Below are 19114 nucleotides of genomic sequence, written 5' to 3' on the forward strand. Positions count from 1 at the left end.
GGAGATACTTCCATCCTCTTGTAATCTGTACCTTCCTTGGAGGTACGTGGTTACCCAATTATTTTTTTTTCCCGCCCAAGGAATTTACTGAGTCCCACTTCTCTTTTAAAACCGAAACCGAAGACAAGATGCTGATAATTCCTCCCCTTTTTTTCACATGGTATCTTACTGATTACAATGTTTTGCAAATTTTTTTTTCTTCCACTGCTCAAATCCAAGCAAATACATATTTACCACCTGCCAAGAATACTTTAAGAAGGCTTCAGACTACTGTTAGTGTCTAGACAGGGAGATGAACAACCAACCATGTTATCCAAAAGCCATCCTTTGGGAAATATGTTTCAGTATCCCCCTTAATTTTTACAACAAAGGATAGTGTTGTCTTATGCTCCCTCCCTCAAAATCAATTTTCATAAGTGTTGGAAGTTAGCTAGAACTGTGATTAGTTCCTCATTATCTGGTTTCAACACAGGTGCTCACTCACACAGTGCTATATTCTACCTCCTGGCAGGCAGCTGGCAGTAGAGCTTCATTTATGGTGTTCTGATAAACTGTAGCAGGAGAATACTTTCACTTTCTTTATACTACACTGGAATCTATACGGAAAACTAGTACCCATTCCTTCACAATAAATTTGACATGGAAGTGTACTGAAAGCAGTCAAACTTGGAAACAGACCATCACCTCTTACAGAATAAAAAAGGAGATAAACAGCTACTTCATCCCATCGGCACAGAAGCCTTGTTTAGTGAAAAGTTTTAAGTTTTCATTAACTATTTTTAAGGCCTATAAAAGAGTCATAGAAAAATCTTCCTGATGAAAAGAAAATCCTGAGTGGGCATAGAGAGACATATTTTGGAACAGATGAAGTACCACCTTGTTCATAAGCTTGATACAAACAAAGAAAAACTTGAGGCTCATTTAGGAGCTAGATGCGTGAAGAGAATAAAGCCTCACACATCAAAACACTTTTTCAATTGTATTTTATGTCTGTCAATGGAATATAAATAAACTTAGAGTTTGTTAATCTTCCATACTGGATAAAATGGCAAAAATATTTAATGGCTTCCTCACAGTAATGACAAGGAAGGAAAACATAGTTTTTGTGGGAATAACAGCAAAACAAAATTGGTAAGGATCAATAAAGTGGAAAAGATGAAAACTCACAGTAAACAAAGCTAGGAAAATCTCTTGAGATTTAGTATTAATCAATGTGCAACATGTAGTTTCACCAATATTTTAAAACATTTGCAATTCAAATATAAATACTGAACAGGTTTTACAAGTTTGCTGAAGTACATTAAAGGGATGTTCTGGGATATCACAACACTGCTATTTCTCCTTTCGGCTGTTATGTGCTTCCTGAATACTTACAATGACCTATAGTGACTTCTCATATCTCAAATGTTGTTGGAGAAGCTTGCTTCTGAGATCTGGCAGTGCTTTATGCGTACCTTCCAGTTCAGTATTAACCCTGGGGAGTAGGGAGTGGGGAATAAAAAAACCCCAAAATCGTACAGCTCTGGAGTAAACCAAAGATGTACCAAACCCCCCACAAAATGTCAGAAAAGACACATCTTCACTGGCTGAAATGATATACACTGCGAAGAAATTCTGTTACAGAGGCGTAACCAGCAAAAAACCCTCTTCTTTCCTTCCAGAAAAAGGTGAGAAAGCTTGAGCATCCGATCGGCCCTGACAGATTGCCTGGTCATGCCTTCTTTTTTCCTTTCCCCTACCCCACTGTAGCACAACTTAAACCAAGAGGGACATACTGTATTCCACCACACGTCACTGCCCAAGGTTAATGCACAGTGCAGAGAAGTGGTACACATTTTAAACTCACTCACGCTGCAAGAATCTGACTGCTCTAACCATAAGATTATTATATTGCAGCTGCCATCACCGCTGCAATTTCAGTAGGAAAAAATGTAGGTCTTGCTGCCTTTAAAAAAGCAGTTCAGGAATAAGTTTTGGGTTGTAGTCAGAACAGGATTGAGTTCAGCCTAAATTACAGAGAAAAACATTGCCACACCCCACATCCCTTTGTAGTATCTAGTACTCTTATTAAAGAGTGCCCCTTATGTAGTACCTGAGTCTTCTGAATTGCCATTCTGAGGCAGCCCTCTCCCTTCACACTGTAAAGGATGCCAAGACACCTACCTTGGGTTCTAGATTTGTCTGCGGTTTTTAATCTTGCAGGAATGCAAGTTCTTTAGAATATTTGATATTATCTTTCCTCGCTATAAATACGGCACTGATGAAGTCCATTCTTACATAACTCTACCTAATTAGACTAATGGAGTTTCTATGAATGTGAAATCTGATCACCTACCACAAAGTAAAACTACAAAGATAAAATTAGTCAGAGCTTCAAAACAGCTTGGGGAAGGGAAAATACTGAAAATTTCAGTATAACGAGGTTTTCATCCATCTATTACTAATGCTAAATATAGCAGTATCCTATCTTTTTATTAGAAGTGACACAAGTATGCTCAGGTGTTTTGTAGGATTCTCCAAAATGTTTAGATACACTAGATGTCTATCTCTTTAGAACAGTTCTTTCATAATACGATCATGCTCAAGGAAATATAAATTTAGAAAATACTCTTTTATTAAAAAGAGAGCCCATTTAAGCCCAGGAGGTATGCCAACAGAAGATACAGCATCTCAGGTAAAAATTCATATAAAAAAAAAAATATGTGTGGCATATACTAAGCTGATAAATTACTTGCCATGCCAGACTTCTTATGTTACAGACTAAGACTTGAGAAGTTTCCTGAAGTTTGTACCTTCTGTAAGAGGTACTTGTTGAGGGTGAGATGCTTTCTGTGAAAAGGCCTGCTGGAGGAGTTGTTTAAAGAGAAGTATGTATGTCTAGACCCTTATGCATACTACTGTTACCCAGGGAGGAGGGAAAAAAAACAAAAAAGCTGAGAAGGTCCGAGTCCAAAAAGGAAAGGCAAGGGTATAGAGGGAGTACACAGGACATTACTGCATTACGTTATGGAAAAAAGTAAACAACTTTACAGTTCAGAATGAATAGATACACTGTTATTTTCCATTAGAGAAGTAAACGGATCAGGCAAAACTCAGTTTTCCAAGGTAATCTGCCAATACTGGAATTATGTTGGCCAACAGATGAATGCAAGAATAAACCAGGCATTTTGTCCAGAAATACAAAGGTAAAGGTATATCAGCACAACCTTTGTTCTGAGTAGCTCTTACAAAAATCTTGACTGTGACAAACATGACTACTTACCTACAAAATCAAATGAGCTCTTGTAAATTTTAGAGTTAATTCAAGTAGCTATAATACCAGTTTAAACGTGTATTATGCAGACTTCAACATAATAGATTACTACTATCTCCAAGAATTGCAAAAACAGTTTTTATCACTCCCAACTTTGCAAAGCATAACTATGATATGGCAATCCTGACCAGAGAGGAAAAGTGTAAAAATTCGAAGTGAGCCCTTATAAATTATTATACGCACCTGAACTCATCCTAAAGAGCAAAATCAGTTATAGATATACCAGAATATGCTGATATTTGTAGAACTATACTTTATACCAAGTTTTCTGATTGTGACCACCTCACCAAGATTATATTCTTAGCAAAAAACCCACAAAAAAACTCAAAACCAGCCAACCCTGCTCCCTGCACACCCCTCATACAAAAAAAAAAAAACCCAAAAAACAAAAAAAAACACAAAAACCCAAAGAAGACAAAAGCAATTAGGGCAGCACTTTGCACCCTGTAAAGATGTAATCCTCCCAGCACGGAGAATTTCTTCCTAATAACGGGAAAGAGTAAGAGTTCTCAAACCACCTTTAAGTAGCTCCAAAGATTCAGTGACCCACGGTTTATACAAAGGTTGGAGGCTACCTTATAAATAACAGACCGCTACAAGATACAAACACAAAGGAACACGCCCCCCCACCCCCAAACAGTCAAATGAAAGAAATTACAGCACGAAAGAAACCGGCCCCGGGCCAGCCCTGGCCCGCCCAGGCCGCCCGCTCCCCGACGGGCAGGACCGCGGCCCTGGCCCAACCACATCGCCCTCCCGCCCTCAGCCCCCGGTGTGGGCGGCACCTCCACCCCTGAGCCGTGCCGATTGGCTGGGTGCGGCCTGCGCGCTCCCGCCAATCAACCTTAAGCCCCGCCCCCACACTGAGGGCCTGTACGCCTCCAGTGGCGCCAGAGCGCAGGCGTGCTGCTGCGCGGCGTGCGAGAGCGTGCTTTCGCGCCGCCATTTTGCCAGCGGTGGGTGAGCATCGGCAGCGCTGGTAGGCTGTTGGGCTCGGTGTCGCGGTGGTGTAAAGTAATCTGCTGTGGTGTTCGTGGCTCTCGCATGTTACTTTCGCGCTTGTGAGTGGTGAGGAAGCTGCTGCTGCCGCCGCCGAAGGATGGCTGCCTTCGCTTTCGGGTCTCGCCTGGCGGTGGCAGCCTCCCTCCGGTGATCCGAGCGCTGCCGGGTGGAGCCCCGCTCCTCGCAGGCCATCGCGGCTTGGGGTGTCAAACAGCCCCGGTCAGAGCTGCTGCTTTGGGGGGTGGTAAAGGTACCTTAAGCTGTCTCTTGTGTCTTGCATTTGATTGTATTTAAAAGCTCTGTTGTTGTGCTGTAAGTTTGTATAGTAGAGTGAGAGAGTATAGATTTTGATAGTTGAAGCATTGCAAACAAAGATAAATGTATTGCTGCTCTTGCCTAGAAAGTAGGTGGTAGGTTATCTGTGTAGTGTTCTGACTGATGGCTTTTTTGAGCTGCAGTGAAGGAAGAATGGCCTTATCATGGTTTTAGGAGGGTAGATTCAGTTTTGTAATTTTTTTTTTTTTTTTTGAAATCTTGAACATAATTAAACGGCATGTGGAGAACCCTTCCAGGGTGCATTTGATGGGCAGGAGGATGATTTAAAAGTAGTACTGGCACCGAAATCTCAGAATGAAGAACTTATTGACACCATTGTGATGTAGATAAGCAGACACTTCTTTATTGACGGCCGGGTGTGTGAGTGAGTCCTCTCATGATCAACGCACACCAAGCTTCAGAGTCATACACCATATATAGAACTTATACATATTCATTAAATATGTATGCATAATCATAATATTTCCTGAAAATCGTTAACATATTCTCCTCCCATATCCGATTCTGAGCAGTAAAGGTTGGAAAAGTCTAGAAATGGGTCTGGGGTACGATTTGGGTAGGTGGTATATGAGTTGGTGGTCGCGATCTCCCCCTGCCGGAATTACCTTTTACTAAAGTTCACGGTTTCTTGGCAGGTAACTACAAGTTGTTCCAGTCAACTCTCCCCAGTTCCCATTAATTCTATATTCTGACGTTTCAATACACTTTCTACAGACAGAAGACTAGTCAAATACAAAGACATTTGTAAAACCCAAATTTGTTACCTAAGTTATAAACAATGATTCTATCTAGCCCATTCTTCTGGCCTTGGTACAGGACTGTACAAAGGATTTCATAGCAGCTTTTACTATGCAGCTACAAGTTTCATTAAAATATATTTCTTATCCTTCTATGTTTCTATTAAAAATGATTTTATAAAATCAAGTCAATTAATTCTAACTTATTAGCAAATCTGTAACAGTACAATAACTTAGTTTAATCATTTTTTTCTGTCAGCTTTCCTTGTAGAGTTGCAGAGCTCTTAACAAGAGGGCTGAGGTTTCTGAAGGTGTGTTTTGAATGAAAAGTCTGAACCGTGTATAGGTGAGTAAAAAAAAGGCTATTTTGTAAACTGTAGATATGTGGCTATTTGTGTGATGCTGTAGGCTGTGACAATGGGCAGGCAGATGTTGATGCACAAGTTGATTTGTTATGTGTTCCTGCAACTAGGGCTTTGTTTCAATTAAAAAGAGGAAAAAAAGAAAAGGTGCCCATAGCATTAGTGGTGCACCTTTAAAAGTGATGATCAGATGCTTCTTCCAGGCAGACAGAAGCCTTCCCTGAAAGCTGTTTTCTTCTATTAAACCCCCCCCAGAATTTAGGTTTCTATTTTATTCCAGGGAAAAGTGAAAAACAGAGGGGCTTGTTTTAAGCAGGTGTTTGCAGATCTAGATTTGGTACTGCTTTTACTGGGAGGTTTTTGATTGGTTAGTAGTTTCAGTTGTCGTTTTTGGTTTTGTGGGTGGTTTTTTGTTTGTTTGTTTTAGAGAAGTCCTGTATCCTTCCTCTTCCTGCCTAAGATGTTCTGGTAAGATTTACAGTGGGAGTACTCATTTATTTATTCATTTTTATTTTCTGTGGAGCTGAAATGATAGGGATCAATATTTATTCTGAAGACAGATTGTATGATCCCCAGCTAGTTCATGTATGCTTGTGAAAAAAATATCCTGGCAGTTCTGTTGAAGATTTTTTGCAGGCTGAGGAAGGTCTTGCCCTAATAACTTGTAGTTGAAACTGAAATATTCACTTTCAGCTTTACAAAAAAACCCCATAAATCAAGCATATGCTTTGTTGAGTTTAGCCTTGTGTATTTATCTACTGTCTGCATATTTGATAGGTGTTGTCTAGCCTAATTACTTTGTTAGGACAGCAGTTCATTTCATGGAATTGCTTGGTTAAATTATGGCATGCATAGCCTTTTCAAACGATGTGCGGTAACAGATCCATTGACAAATTTAAATGGAACTGGAAGCTGATCTTGAAGACTAGATTAGAGGTGAAGGTCAGAGAAGTATCTGAAGGGTTCAAGGATACTTAAACTGTCAGAACTGGGAGTGTTGAGACAGTACAAAATGCACCAGTGCACAAGTGTTGGACATAAATAATGTGTTCTGTATGTCCTTGCAATTATGAAAACTTAAAATATGCTACAGCTGTACTTGGTAGTGTGTAGATAGCCAGATTAGGTAAACAGTAAAGCACAAGAGCTACAAGATGTTACTGATTTGAAGAAGTGATTTATGCAGAAAAAGCAGGGTGGTAGGGGAGGAGACCTTTGTCATTTGCATATTAAAAAGAAAGAGAAAACCAGGCTGAAAGTACTTTTGCAGGTAAAACTCTCCTTGTAACTGCAAGTTCAGTGCAATGAAACACTGAGTTGGATCTCCTTTGGAGAGATCTGCAGTTAAATTTGCTGCATGTAAGTAACATTTGTGAGATGAACTGAGATTGTATAAATGGCGTTAATGGCTTTCTGCTCTTTTGTTTTCTTTGAGAAATACAGCTATCTTGGTCATCTGTCCTGTCCTTTTCCACATCCCTGTGTGTCTGTCTGCCACCACTGCCCCCCCCCCCCCCCCCCCCCCCCCCCCATTTTCTCTATAATCTTTAACTCTGTCTTACTCTGAGGACAAGTTTCTGATTACGAACTATTCTCAAGTGGTAAAATTTGTCTGTAGCCACAAGAGAAATTCTAATGTTCAGGTGTTATCTGAAAAAGTCCTTCTAAAGAAAATTGTGTCAAGGGTATCGCAGTTGCACAAAAACATGAGGTTGTTAAATGTTTAGTATGTGTTTTAACCAGAAATGTAACAATGTATTAAAGCATTTTGAAAACAACTTTCATGTAAATAATTACTTGACAAAAATAAAAAGGAAAATTACAAGGCTAGGCTGATCTTATGCCTTATCTTTGCAGACAGGATGGTCTCTCTGACGCCTTCAACAAACATAGAAGATGTGAATCTGACAATCACTCAAGTAGAATGCCACTCCGAATGCTTGGTTATAGTGTTCCAGGGTCAACAATACAAGGCAGGATGTGAGCTTGACTATTACATACTTCAAAATGAAATACAGCGTGTATTCAAAGTAAGAGATAATGTTTATGTTGGTGGGTCTTGTTTGGTGGAAGACACAGAAGGAAGATGGCATAGGGGAAGAGTTCTGGAAAAGAGAGAGAATAACTGCAAGGCTTTTCTTATAGACACTGGGCAGGTGCTAGTTGTTGGAGAAACACATCTTGCATGTGCTTGTGATGAATTGTTTGAGCTGCCTCCAAAGGTGGTTTCAGGTGTTTTTGCAAACATACTTCCTTTGGGAGAAAAATGGGGTCCAAAAGCTGTTAACTATTTTTCATCTCTGGTAGGAGTACAGATTACAGGTCATGTGAAAGCTGTTACGCCATGCCAGCTGTTTATTCTAGAAGTGCCAAAGGTCATTAGTGATGTTCTTGAACTGCAGTTAGGAAAATTTATTGATGGAGATTCATTTTGTTTTATTGTAGAAATGTTAAGAGCATTTCCCCAAGTAATGCTTTGTAAGAGAGTGCCACAATTGTTGCAACAGAAGTATCCAGTTAAGGAGTCGCTTACTTTGAGTGATTCTGAGAAACCAACAGTTTTTTGGCCAGTTCCAGGGGATCTCTTTCCACATCTACCTGTCGGCAGTAAAGAAATTGTAAAAATAACTGTTGCAGTAAGCCCGAATAAATTTTACTGTCAGATGCAGAAATGGCAGAAAGAACTGGAAGGTTTGACAGGAGCTATGCATTTGTACTATGAAGCTATCAGTAGAGAAAATAACTCTTCTGAAAGTTTAGGGCTGTTCTGTGCTGCCAAAAGGCAAAATGGACAGTGGCATAGGGGAGTGATAAAAGAGGTTCTCTCTGGCTGCGTGGAAGTCTGGTTTATGGATTTTGGCAATATTGAAGCTGTGCCATCTAGTTGTGTTCAGAAACTTAAAGTAGAGTTCATGGCATTACCAATGATTTCATTTCCATGTGCGCTGTCTTGTTTTGGTAGTCAGGATGAAACAGTAAAAAAACATCAGCTGAAAGAACTTACACAGGCCTTGATAGGACAGACTTCTGTGTGTGTCCTTGTTGATTTATTCGATAATATTAAAGGCTTGTATTATATTACACTGCAAAATCTAAATCAGGGAATCAATGCTAAGCATCCAGAAAAAAAGAATGAGGCAGCTGCGTCATGTGTCTCACTTCCAGAAACAAACATCACAAGTATTGCTGTAAATGACAAACCATGTCATGAGAGGTACAATTCATTTAAGAATTGTACGGGAAATAAACATACAAAAAGCTGCTTACCTGAAAGGAATATTTCTTTGTCAAGCCACTGCAGAAGAGTAGAAATGCAAATGAATTCTTTTCATACTGCTTTTGTGGTATATGTCATAAATCCATCTGACTTCTGGATTCAAACATGTGAATATCAGAATGAATTTCAAGCCTTGATGAAAGGTATTGCAGACACATATAACCAGTGTGGAGTTGATGAAATGGTCCTTAAAAACCCAGAACCTGGACTGCTGTGCTGTGCCCGGTATAGCAAAGATATGCAGTATTATCGGGGTGTTGTCACTGAAGTGCTTCGTGTAAACATTACTGTTTATTTTCTGGATTTTGGAAATACAGATACAGTACCCTGTTACGATGTGAAAACATTGCTTCCTCAGTTCTCTGATTTACCAGCTTTAGCTATGTGTTGTATGCTTGCTTGCACGTTTCCTGTGGATGAGGTGTGGGTTAAAAAGGAAATTGATTTCTTCAGAGAAATTGTATTTAACAAATTGCTGCTGCTTCATGTCATTGGAAAGCAAAACAACACGTATATTGTTCAGGCACAGTATAAGGATGGTTTGAAGCAAAGGAATGTAGCCACATGTATGGTTCAAGCTGGATATGCTGAGTACTGGGAAAAGACACAAGATTCTGTTCTAAATGTGGCAAAAAAAGGTAAAGACCTGAATACCTGCAAATATAAGAAAAAAAAAAAAAGTAAATGCACAAAGCATCTGTAATTTTGGTAGAAGTAAGGTATCTGGAAATGGAGAAGGATTTCAGAAGAAAAAATTAAGTGTGCCTTTATCGCTGAGAAAATCTGTTGTGCTGCCCTGTTTTGGAAAAGGTGCTCTCTCTAAAACATGTAAATTGGTATGGGAGGAGAATTTATTTTATAAAGAACTTGTGTTTAAATCAGGAGCTGTTTTTGAAGTAGTGTGTTCTTGCATGGTTTCCCCGGCAGACTTTTCATGTCAGTTGCAAAGCAAACTACCAAAGCTAAATAACTTAATGGAACAAATTCAGACTTGCTATAAAGAGCATACCAGTCCTTACAAAACAGGACAGATTGTTTAACGTTCCAAAGATGCGAAGTGGTACAGAGAAACGGTTGTGCAGCAGGTATCCACAGACGAAGTTGATGTGATTTTTGTAGACTGTGGTTATCGGGAAAGAGTTTTACTTAAAGACCTTCAGGCTGTACTTGCAGATTTCCTAACTCTGGAAAGTCAAGCATTTAGGTGTAGACTTAAAAATGTACCTTTACGATTTGACTCGCTTTATTGGTCTGAAGAAATGTGTAGGCATTTTAAAGACTTCATTTCTGCTTCTGGAGGACCACTGACTTGCATAATTTATGCTCTTGTTCTTGTAAGCCCCAACTGTTTATGCAATATAGTTGACTTATAGACTCTGTTGATTAGTGCAGAGGAATTCCTCAGAAAACATGGTGTCACCCAGTCTGAATGTATTGGTCTGAGAAGCCTTGCATCTCTGGGTTCTCTGTACAGCTTTTGCTACTCATCTTTTAATATTAAAATTGGAAGTGAGGAGGAGTTTTGTATAACTCACATATAGTCCTTCAGAATTCTATTGTCAGCTTAATCGAAACACTGAAACTTTACAGGACAGTGAAGGACCAGGTTTTAGAAATGCTGTCAGTGCTGTTCTGGAGTACAGGGAGGAACCTCTGGGTGGAGAGTCTGCTTCTCACTAACTCTGTCATCCTGCTTTAGATTCAAAGGAAATAACTGTAAATGCTCTCCCTGAATCTCATAACGAAAGTCTAAATTATATGGGTCAGCAGAAAAGGCGTAATGAAAATACACCTAAATTAATCAGTCTTCCTCAACGTGATATTCAGGTGAATTCTGAAGTAGCAGGGTATATTTCTCATGTGAATAGTTCATCAAGTTTCTATGTTCAGCTTGCAGAGGATGAAAACTTAATAATACAACTAGCAAAAGAATTAAATGAAAGCATGGTGAATATAGGTCATGAAAATTGCTTAGATGAGCTCATGGTAGGAGATCTCATTGTTGGAGAGCATGACACCGATTGTTTTTACTATAGAGCAGTTATTAAAACTCTGAAATCAGGAAACTCCTTTGAGGTAGATCTTATTGACTATGGTAATGTGGCAGTTGTAGGTCCTTCAGAAATCTACGGGATTCAGAAAAAAGTTCTTAACTTTGCCAAGGCTCAGTGTTCATTGTTTCCTTAGAGTAAAAAGTGTTCCTGGTGAAAGCTGGACTAACCAATTTTGTAAAGAGCTAACAAGCCAGTTGCTTGCAAGTTCTTAAAGCAACATGGAGAGCAATGGGAAATAGAAGTAAATTGTGATGGGAAGTTGTCTAATGGCCTTCTGCAGAGAAAAGACAGTACAAGGTAGCAAAACAGAATGCGTAGTCAGGAAAATAGGCCAAAACATGTTCTGGTTAATAATGGTAATCCTTGAGATAGAAAGGCTAGGAATGGTTTAGGTCAAACTAAGTCTGTTAGGATGAAAAATACTTCCAAAACATCCTTAAATGTCCTTTCTCAAGATCTAATTTCTGGACAGGTAGAAGGAGTAGAAGTAATTAATATTTCAGAGAGTGGAGAATGTCACGTGCAGTTACTTAGGAATTTGCAAATATTACATGAGTTAAATGTAATGCTTGCCAAAGAAGCACAAAGAAGTGATTTGCTTAGAGTGGATGACATTGAAGAAGAATTGGACTGCATGACAAAATCCGAAAAGAACTTTTAAGTGGTATCGATCAAAAGTGATAAAGAAGTTAGTCAGGGAGAAGTTAATGCTCGTTTTTTTTCATGGATTATGGCAGGTGTGAGATGGTGCCCTTAAACAAAGCAAAGGTGCTCAGTGACAAGATTAAAAGTATTCCTAAACAAGCTGTGTTTTGTAAGTGTGTTTGGTTTAAAGAAGTGAAGAAAACTCTGTTTGCCCATGTAGTAAATGCACTCCTGAATCATGAAATAAGGATCTTGTTTTTAAGGTATTTGGAATCCTCCCAAATCTGGGAATTAGATATTTTAATAGGAAAAGTTCTGCTTTAGGAGTATTTTAACCACCTCTTAAGTCATTGTTGGACTGTTGTTGGACCAGAAAAATGCAGTAATAAAGACTGTAAGGAGTCTGATATATCATTCAAGGTAAATTCAATCACATGGGCACTGCAGAGTGGCAGAAGGTTATCCTGGGTTTGCAACTGCAGTTACTGATCCTTCAAACTTCTGCATGCAGTTTGAAGTCTTATTTGATTGCATGCAAAACTTGTCCTTGCTGCTGTCTGACCTTCCTGACAACTTGGCAGCTTTGCCAAAAGAACTTGTGGCTCCTGGTGCTATCTGCTTGATCAGTTTTGGACTGGAAGCACAGTGGAACAGGGCAGAAATTAATGAATTAACAAGTCAGTCTGTTGTTCTTGCATTTATTGATTATGACTTTAAGAGCATCCCTTACTCTGATATTCATAAACTTAAACTTACTTCAGAAAGTGTGACTGTTTTACCGCACTTGGCACACTCTTGCTCTTTACATGATAATAGTTCCTGCCAAGGGGGAATACTGGAGTGATGAAGCTGAACTTCTGTTTCAGAAGCTTCTTAGTAAACCAGATCTGATCTTCCATTTTTAGATGCTATGGCCCTGAAATGAAATTAGACGTGAATGTTCTGTGCAAGGAGAACAATCTAGCTCATGCCTTAATTGCTGCTGGCCATACAGTCTACTCTAGAAGTACTCTGCCTCATCCCAGTTGACAGAATTAAATCAGAAAAAACATTTGTAGCCTCAGTGGCCAAATTGTAGTTACTGTTGTTCCTTTTGTGAACCAGATTATGACAAAAACTTGTTATTTTGGTGACAGAAGTGAAACAAAGAAAGTATTCAAAGTGTAGGACTGTCTGTGATAGAAGTTTCAAATAAGGAAGTCTACCAGTGGGTAGATTTATCAAAGTGGGTGCTGGAATATTGTTGACCAAAGGATCTGAATTCATATAACAGCGACAGAAAAGAAAAACTGCAAAAGGTGGACAATACTGTGAAAAAGTTGGTTTTTCTCAGCATTGTGATGATAAGAAAAGTAAAATTTACTTAGTACAGAGTAAATCTGCTACCAGAAGCACTGGTTCAGGCTTGTGATTCTGCGGTTCCATAGTCTAAACAGCATGAAGATACTATCAGAAGAATTATTTGAGTAATAAGTAGACTGCAGTTAGGAAGGTACTTCAATGCATTAAAAAACCCCCGAACATACAGATACTGCTCTCAGTGTTTTTCCCTCCAAGACTGCTTGTTGTATTTATTTAGACAATCGTGTGTTTGGCAAATCTTTCTGTTAGGGTTCTTGTATAACTTAAGTATGTATTTATATAAAACTTCATTTGCAGTAGCATTTGGTTTACAGTGGTGTTGCCTCCTCCTTGGTTTGGATGCTAAGAAAACAAAGATACCAAGCATATTCTCTGTGCTTCAAATTCCAAAGTTCTTGTGTATCTTTTCTCTTGTTAGGAAGAAGTTGACTAACAATAAGCAAAAAACTTGAATTTGCATTTATGGGAGAGACAGCCACTAAGTTGTTTGCAGTTAGCTCATGGTGTAAAGTTGCTAGCGACCTGTCTCAAGGTTATCCTTGTATCCAAGTTGCATCACAGTTGGGGTTTTTCTCTGTTGAGTGTACATGATTTCTCTCTTCTGTCCACCCCACCCATCCGTCAAAATGAAGAAAGGAACTTTTCTCCATGCATTTTGTATCTTGAAGGGAAACATTCAGATGTTTTTCTGACTGACTTTCCCCCCTGCCTCCTTCCTCAGTTGTTTGGACATAAGATAAAGCATGATGAAGCCTGAAGTGAGTGGGGGGGTTTCTCTATGTGTCCTGTGATTGAATTTAAATGAAAAAATAAATACAACTCTAATGATAGATAATACATCTAATGCATCTCTGTATGCAAATAAGGTCTAAGAACACCACCCCCCACCCCCCCACCCCCACATATCATATTTAATTCCTTTGAAAACCTGAAAGCTTTATCTGGAAAACAGAATTTATTTTTTCGTAAATGAGACACACGTGTCCAGGAAATCTGAATAAAGAAGAGATAAGACAATGCAAGCTGATCTGTACAAGGTTAATTCTGCTAGTGAATTATTCATAAAGCATGCAAATATTTTCTATGTACAAGTGAAAGTTGCCCATTAGTAACAAATCAGAAAATGCAGAAGATAAAAATTTCTTAACACATTAATGAATAAATGGAGTTTTTCTTGTAAACACTTGTGAATGTTAACAGTTTATTGCACCATTTTATTATATTGCAGAATTTGAAGTTTTTCCTAGTTAAAATTACAAGCTTACCTGGCATGTTCTTTGTCAATAGTTTGACATACTGCTTGCTGTTACGATAACATGCAGTGGTTGTTATTGTGCAACATTACTCATGTTAAGTAGTAACTTTAAGACTGGGCTGCATTCATTGTAGTGCTAAGTAATACTTAATTTTTATGTAGAGGCACTGACATTTAAGGGTTAACTAACTCGGACTCAGACTTTTGGCTGTCATTCAGTTGGATCAGCAGGTGCTTGGGTGTCTGTCTTTTTAAAGATCCTCTGGCTACCCTAAATGCTAGTCCTGTTGGTGTAATATTAATACAGAAGTTGCATATTTTAATTATTTTTTTTTGCTACTGAAGGTATATTGTGCTTTAACTTGTGTGTAGTGGTAGAGCACTGCTTACCTGATGTTACAAAATGGAGCCTAGAAATGACAGATGATTATGAAAAGATAAACAGCTGTGTGTGTACTTTTTTTATGTTTGGCAAATTGCAAATGTTAGACTTATTTGCATGAATGTGTGTTTTATTTTCAACTCATTATGAGCCTAGCTTCTGATAGTAATTCCTTTCTGATGGTTTGATACCCAAAGTGCTTAAGGTAAAAACAAGATAATGGAAAGTGTTTTCAGGATTATGCTGCACCTGTAAGTATAGAGAATGTCTTTTGTTGCACTGTTGATACGGATTTTTAGAAGTGCATTACAAGGTTATGTTATGATTGTTAGATTTAAGCTGCTGGGATGCCTGGTTATGGATTTTATTCCTAGTAGTCTTTGGTGTACTTCCACTGTGCCCAGCCTTGGCTGTAATTATATTTTTCTTGTAAGTAGGAGAGACTATACTTGTAATGTAGTGGAAAGAAATTGTCATCTATTTAGGATTTGAAAGTTTAGGTGTGCGGTTTTGAGCAAGGATAATTGTGAGCAAAACATACTTTAATTTGGTACAATTCAATTGAGAACTACTGTTTGTCATTTGGTTGTATTTCTGTATTTGTTTATACTGTGCCATTGATTATTAGATTATTTAATTTTTAATCCATGAAAGTGATAAGAGAACTGGTTGCATTTGTTCGGAATTAAAAGTGTTCCCATGTATACTCATGTATTCAGTATTCTGCCTTTTTGTTATGAATAATAAAGTGCTTATCTTCTGTGTGTAACTTCTCTTGCCTAAGTCACTCCAAAAATTTTGAACCTTTCTGTGACCTTTGTGGTTAGTGAATGCTTTGGAAAAAATCTGAAGCTAAATAATCACATTCCTCAGTGGGATGGTGTCACCCTTGCCTTCTAGGCCAGCAGCTGTGGAGTAGGTTATATCTTTCCTGCACCGAATCAAGGTCGGTTTTTGAATGTTGTACAAACAGCACCACCTTTCTGCCCGTACAGCTTTCTCGATGAGATGCATGGTGTGCTTGACCTTCGTGTGCCTTGTGCTGGTCAGAGGTAGTTCAACTGGCGTGCTCTCTATAGGTAGCCAGGCCTTACATGCCAGATAGGCAATGCCGTTACTTAATTTTTTTTTTTGGATTGGTATGCAGTTACTTTGAGAAACATGTTCTGTTATTTAAAGATGTGCGTTGTTGAATATTTAAACTGTATGAAAAAGATTATGTAGGTGTTTTTATGTTTCTAAGTGTTCTATAATGTTCCATAAAGTTTACATGATAACTTGGAGGGAGGGAAGGATATGTGTGTGTGTGTAACTTTTTTTCTATTTTGTTTTCCCAAGGGAGCTTTAAGTAGTGTAACTGTACAATAAGATGCCTGAGTTCTAGTAGCTTATAACACAATGTTACTTGCTAGAAGAATACCTCTTGCTGATGTTGCTGATCCATTCTGGCTGGCTTAGGAATTACCTTGTACTACCTCCAGTAGGTGTTCAGAGCTCAGCCAGCAGACAGAGTGGGCCTGAGAAAAGCAGATTTGAGATCCTTAAGGATTCATGTAGGAGGAGAGGTAGAGAAAGAAAAGGTTTGCCTGGAGATACAAGATGGGTGAATCAGGAGTTCTGAACTAACTTGACTAGTTATTGAATGTTTTTGTTGGCCAGGAAGCATAGAAGTTTAGGCATTCAGGTAGAAGTTCAGGTGTCAGTGCTAACCTAATGTGTGAAGATTTTTAAAGTTTGCCATAAAAAGACAGGAAATTAAATGTGAATGCAGAACATGAAGAAATTAAAAAATTATCATCTATTCCATAAAAGCAAACTTAAGGATCAAAAGAGCCTCTGATGTTGCTTTTAATTACCTTTAGTGTCCACAGAGGATTGTATGTGTGTGCTTGGGTGTGCTTTGTTAGGGGCAGACCAATATCTGGAGTTCGGCTTCACCACTGTCCATAGACAGACACACTTTCACAGTAGGAATGGTGCTTGAACAAGGTATAATATACTTTCCTGCCCCCCAGTCTACCTTTTTGCTGCCCCTGTGCCGCCTTGTCTTTACCTATACTTCTCCCAAACAAACAACCTTTAACAAATGTTTTCTTTCTTCATTGGTCTTAACATCCTTACATGGATTTGGTATTTCTGTCACGTGTTACCTAAGCAGTTTGGAACCTATGTGGTATTACTATACAGCTACCCCAAGACTGCCTTCTGATTATTTGCTTCATGCTGATTAAATTTCTTTATTTTATATGCTTACTAGATAAAATTAACTGATGTGGTCTGTGCTTTTCTATGTAACTAAGCACAGTTTCTTACGTGCATTTTTTTCATCAGCAGAGCAATAGAGTAATCTGGTTTGTGCTCATATGGTATCTCCATCCCTGAATAGTTTTTACCACTGTGGTGGGTTGACCTTGGCTGGACACCAGGTGTTCACCAAGCCACTCTTATCACTCTCTTCCTTAGCAGAACAGAGTGGGAGAAAATAAGATGCAAAAAACCTTGTGGGTCAAGATGAAGGCAGTTTAATGAGCAACAGCAGAAGTCATGCATGTGGAAGTAAAGGAAAACAAAATATGCTATTCTCTACTTCCCGTCAGCAGGTGATGTTTGGCCACTTCACGGGAAGCAGGGCTTCAGTATGCATAGCAGTTGCTCTGGAAGAGAAATGTGAATAGCAAATGTTGTGTGCCGCACATACACACACACACACACACACATGCCTCTTCCCTCTTAACTTTTATATCTGAGCTGGTGTATGGTATGGAGTATCCCTTCATTCACTTTGGGTCAGCTGCCCTGGCTCTGTCCCCTCCCAAGACCTTGCCCACCCCCAGCCTATGGGTGAGGGTGGGGGAAAGCTGGAGAGACAGCCTTAGTGCTGTGCAAGCGCTGCTGGGCGGTAGCCACACGCTGGTGTGTTACCCTCACCTTTCTAGCTACTGCTACAAGCACAGCACTGTGGGGGCTGCTATGGGGCTCAGCCAGACCCAATACAACCACCCTCCCAGTTCCCATCAAAGGCCGTAGCTAATTAAGAGGCTTAGTGCTCTGGCAGGACCTTCTGATCATACCTGGCGATCTGGGTGATAACTGTTGGTGCTCATGGTGGGGAGAAGAGGCTTGGGGAGGAGCAAGTTCGTCCTGTGGATTAATACCTGGTTATGCAGCTGATGGTACTGATGAGAATTTTGCTTTTATGAAAGAAGGACCCTCTGAGAATTGCAAACTGCTGTGCAGAGACAGTTTTCACCTGACAAAGCGAGGAAAGAGCATCTATGCCAGCACACTAGCCACTGTGGTACAGAAAGCTTTAACACAGGAACAACTGAGGGCAGGGAATGTGACTTATGGTTAATTGAAGAAATAGTGGAAATAAGAGGGTGTGGGGGGGAGGGACTGAACGGGATACACATGACAACAGAGATTCGGGAATACTAAAACAGTGGAAGGGAGGCTAGTTCAAATATGTGTATACAAGTGTATGCAGCCTAGGGTATAATCAGGAGGAACTAGAGCTGGAGTTCAGATTTGCAAGGGATGTCAAAGCCTGCAAGAAGAGAACTCAATCTGTGGAAGTCCGTGGGACCTGACACACTAAATCCAAAGGTACTGAGAGACTTGGCTGATGTCCTTTCATAGAGGTGAGGGGAGATTCTGTATGTTTGGAAAACAATTAATGTTGTGCCCATCTTCAAAAGATATCTGAAAATTAATTGGGAAATGACAGGTTGGTCAGTCCCACTTCAGTACGTGGGAAAAGCATGGAGCAAGTCTTCTTAGGACATGTTTCTGGGCAAATGAGGGAGAACTAGGTCATCGGTAATAGTTGGCACAGATTTACCAAGGGTAAGTCAAGTCTTGGCTGACCTGAGGGGAGAACAGTGGACATCAGGTACCTTGACTTCCACAAGGTTTTGAACAGTCTACCACAATATTCTTGTATCTGGGGTAGGATGTTAACTCTCTGGATGGGTCAAGAGCCAGATGGGTAAAAAGCTGTTTGGATAGTTTGGTTCAGTAGTGGTTAATGGGACATTCTCTCTCTGGAGGCTGTTAAATGGAGTACTGCAGAGGTCGTCCTGGGTCCTGTCCTGTTAAACATCTTTATCAATGACCTGGAAGGGGCAATGGATCGTTGCTCATCAAGTTTGCACATTATATCAAGTTGGGAGGACCAGCTAATACACCTAGAGGGCCATGGGCTGCAATCTAGACGAGAGGCTGGAAGAACAGGTCAGCAGAAGTGTGATGAAATGTGGCAGGGACAAGTAGCCACAAATTGAAATGAGGTTCAGGCTGGAAAGTAAAACCTTTTCAGAATGGGAATGGTCAAGCATTGCAGAAGGTTGCCCAGAGAGATTGTGCAGTCTCCATCCTTGGTAGTTTTCA

At 39.6% G+C, this 19114-nt stretch overlaps 1 protein-coding gene across 1 annotated transcript; it reads left to right on the forward strand.

Annotated features, from left to right (window-relative positions):
• Positions 1–4187: 4187 nt before the first annotated feature.
• On the forward strand, positions 4188–13863 carry TDRD15 (tudor domain containing 15). The gene is given in 12 exon segments (XM_040599564.1): positions 4188–4273; positions 5648–5734; positions 7608–9691; positions 9693–10564; positions 10566–11163; positions 11165–11264; positions 11267–11736; positions 11738–11797; positions 11799–12185; positions 12187–12537; positions 12539–12625; positions 12627–13863. Coding segments are annotated over 10 exon segments (5133 nt in total). The 5' UTR covers positions 4188–4273; positions 5648–5734; positions 7608–7612; the 3' UTR covers positions 12756–13863.
• The last annotated feature ends 5251 nt before the right edge of the window (positions 13864–19114 follow it).

Source organism: Falco naumanni, chromosome 6 (genome assembly GCF_017639655.2).
Source record: "Falco naumanni isolate bFalNau1 chromosome 6, bFalNau1.pat, whole genome shotgun sequence".
In the NCBI taxonomy this organism is placed as follows: domain Eukaryota; kingdom Metazoa; phylum Chordata; class Aves; order Falconiformes; family Falconidae; genus Falco; species Falco naumanni.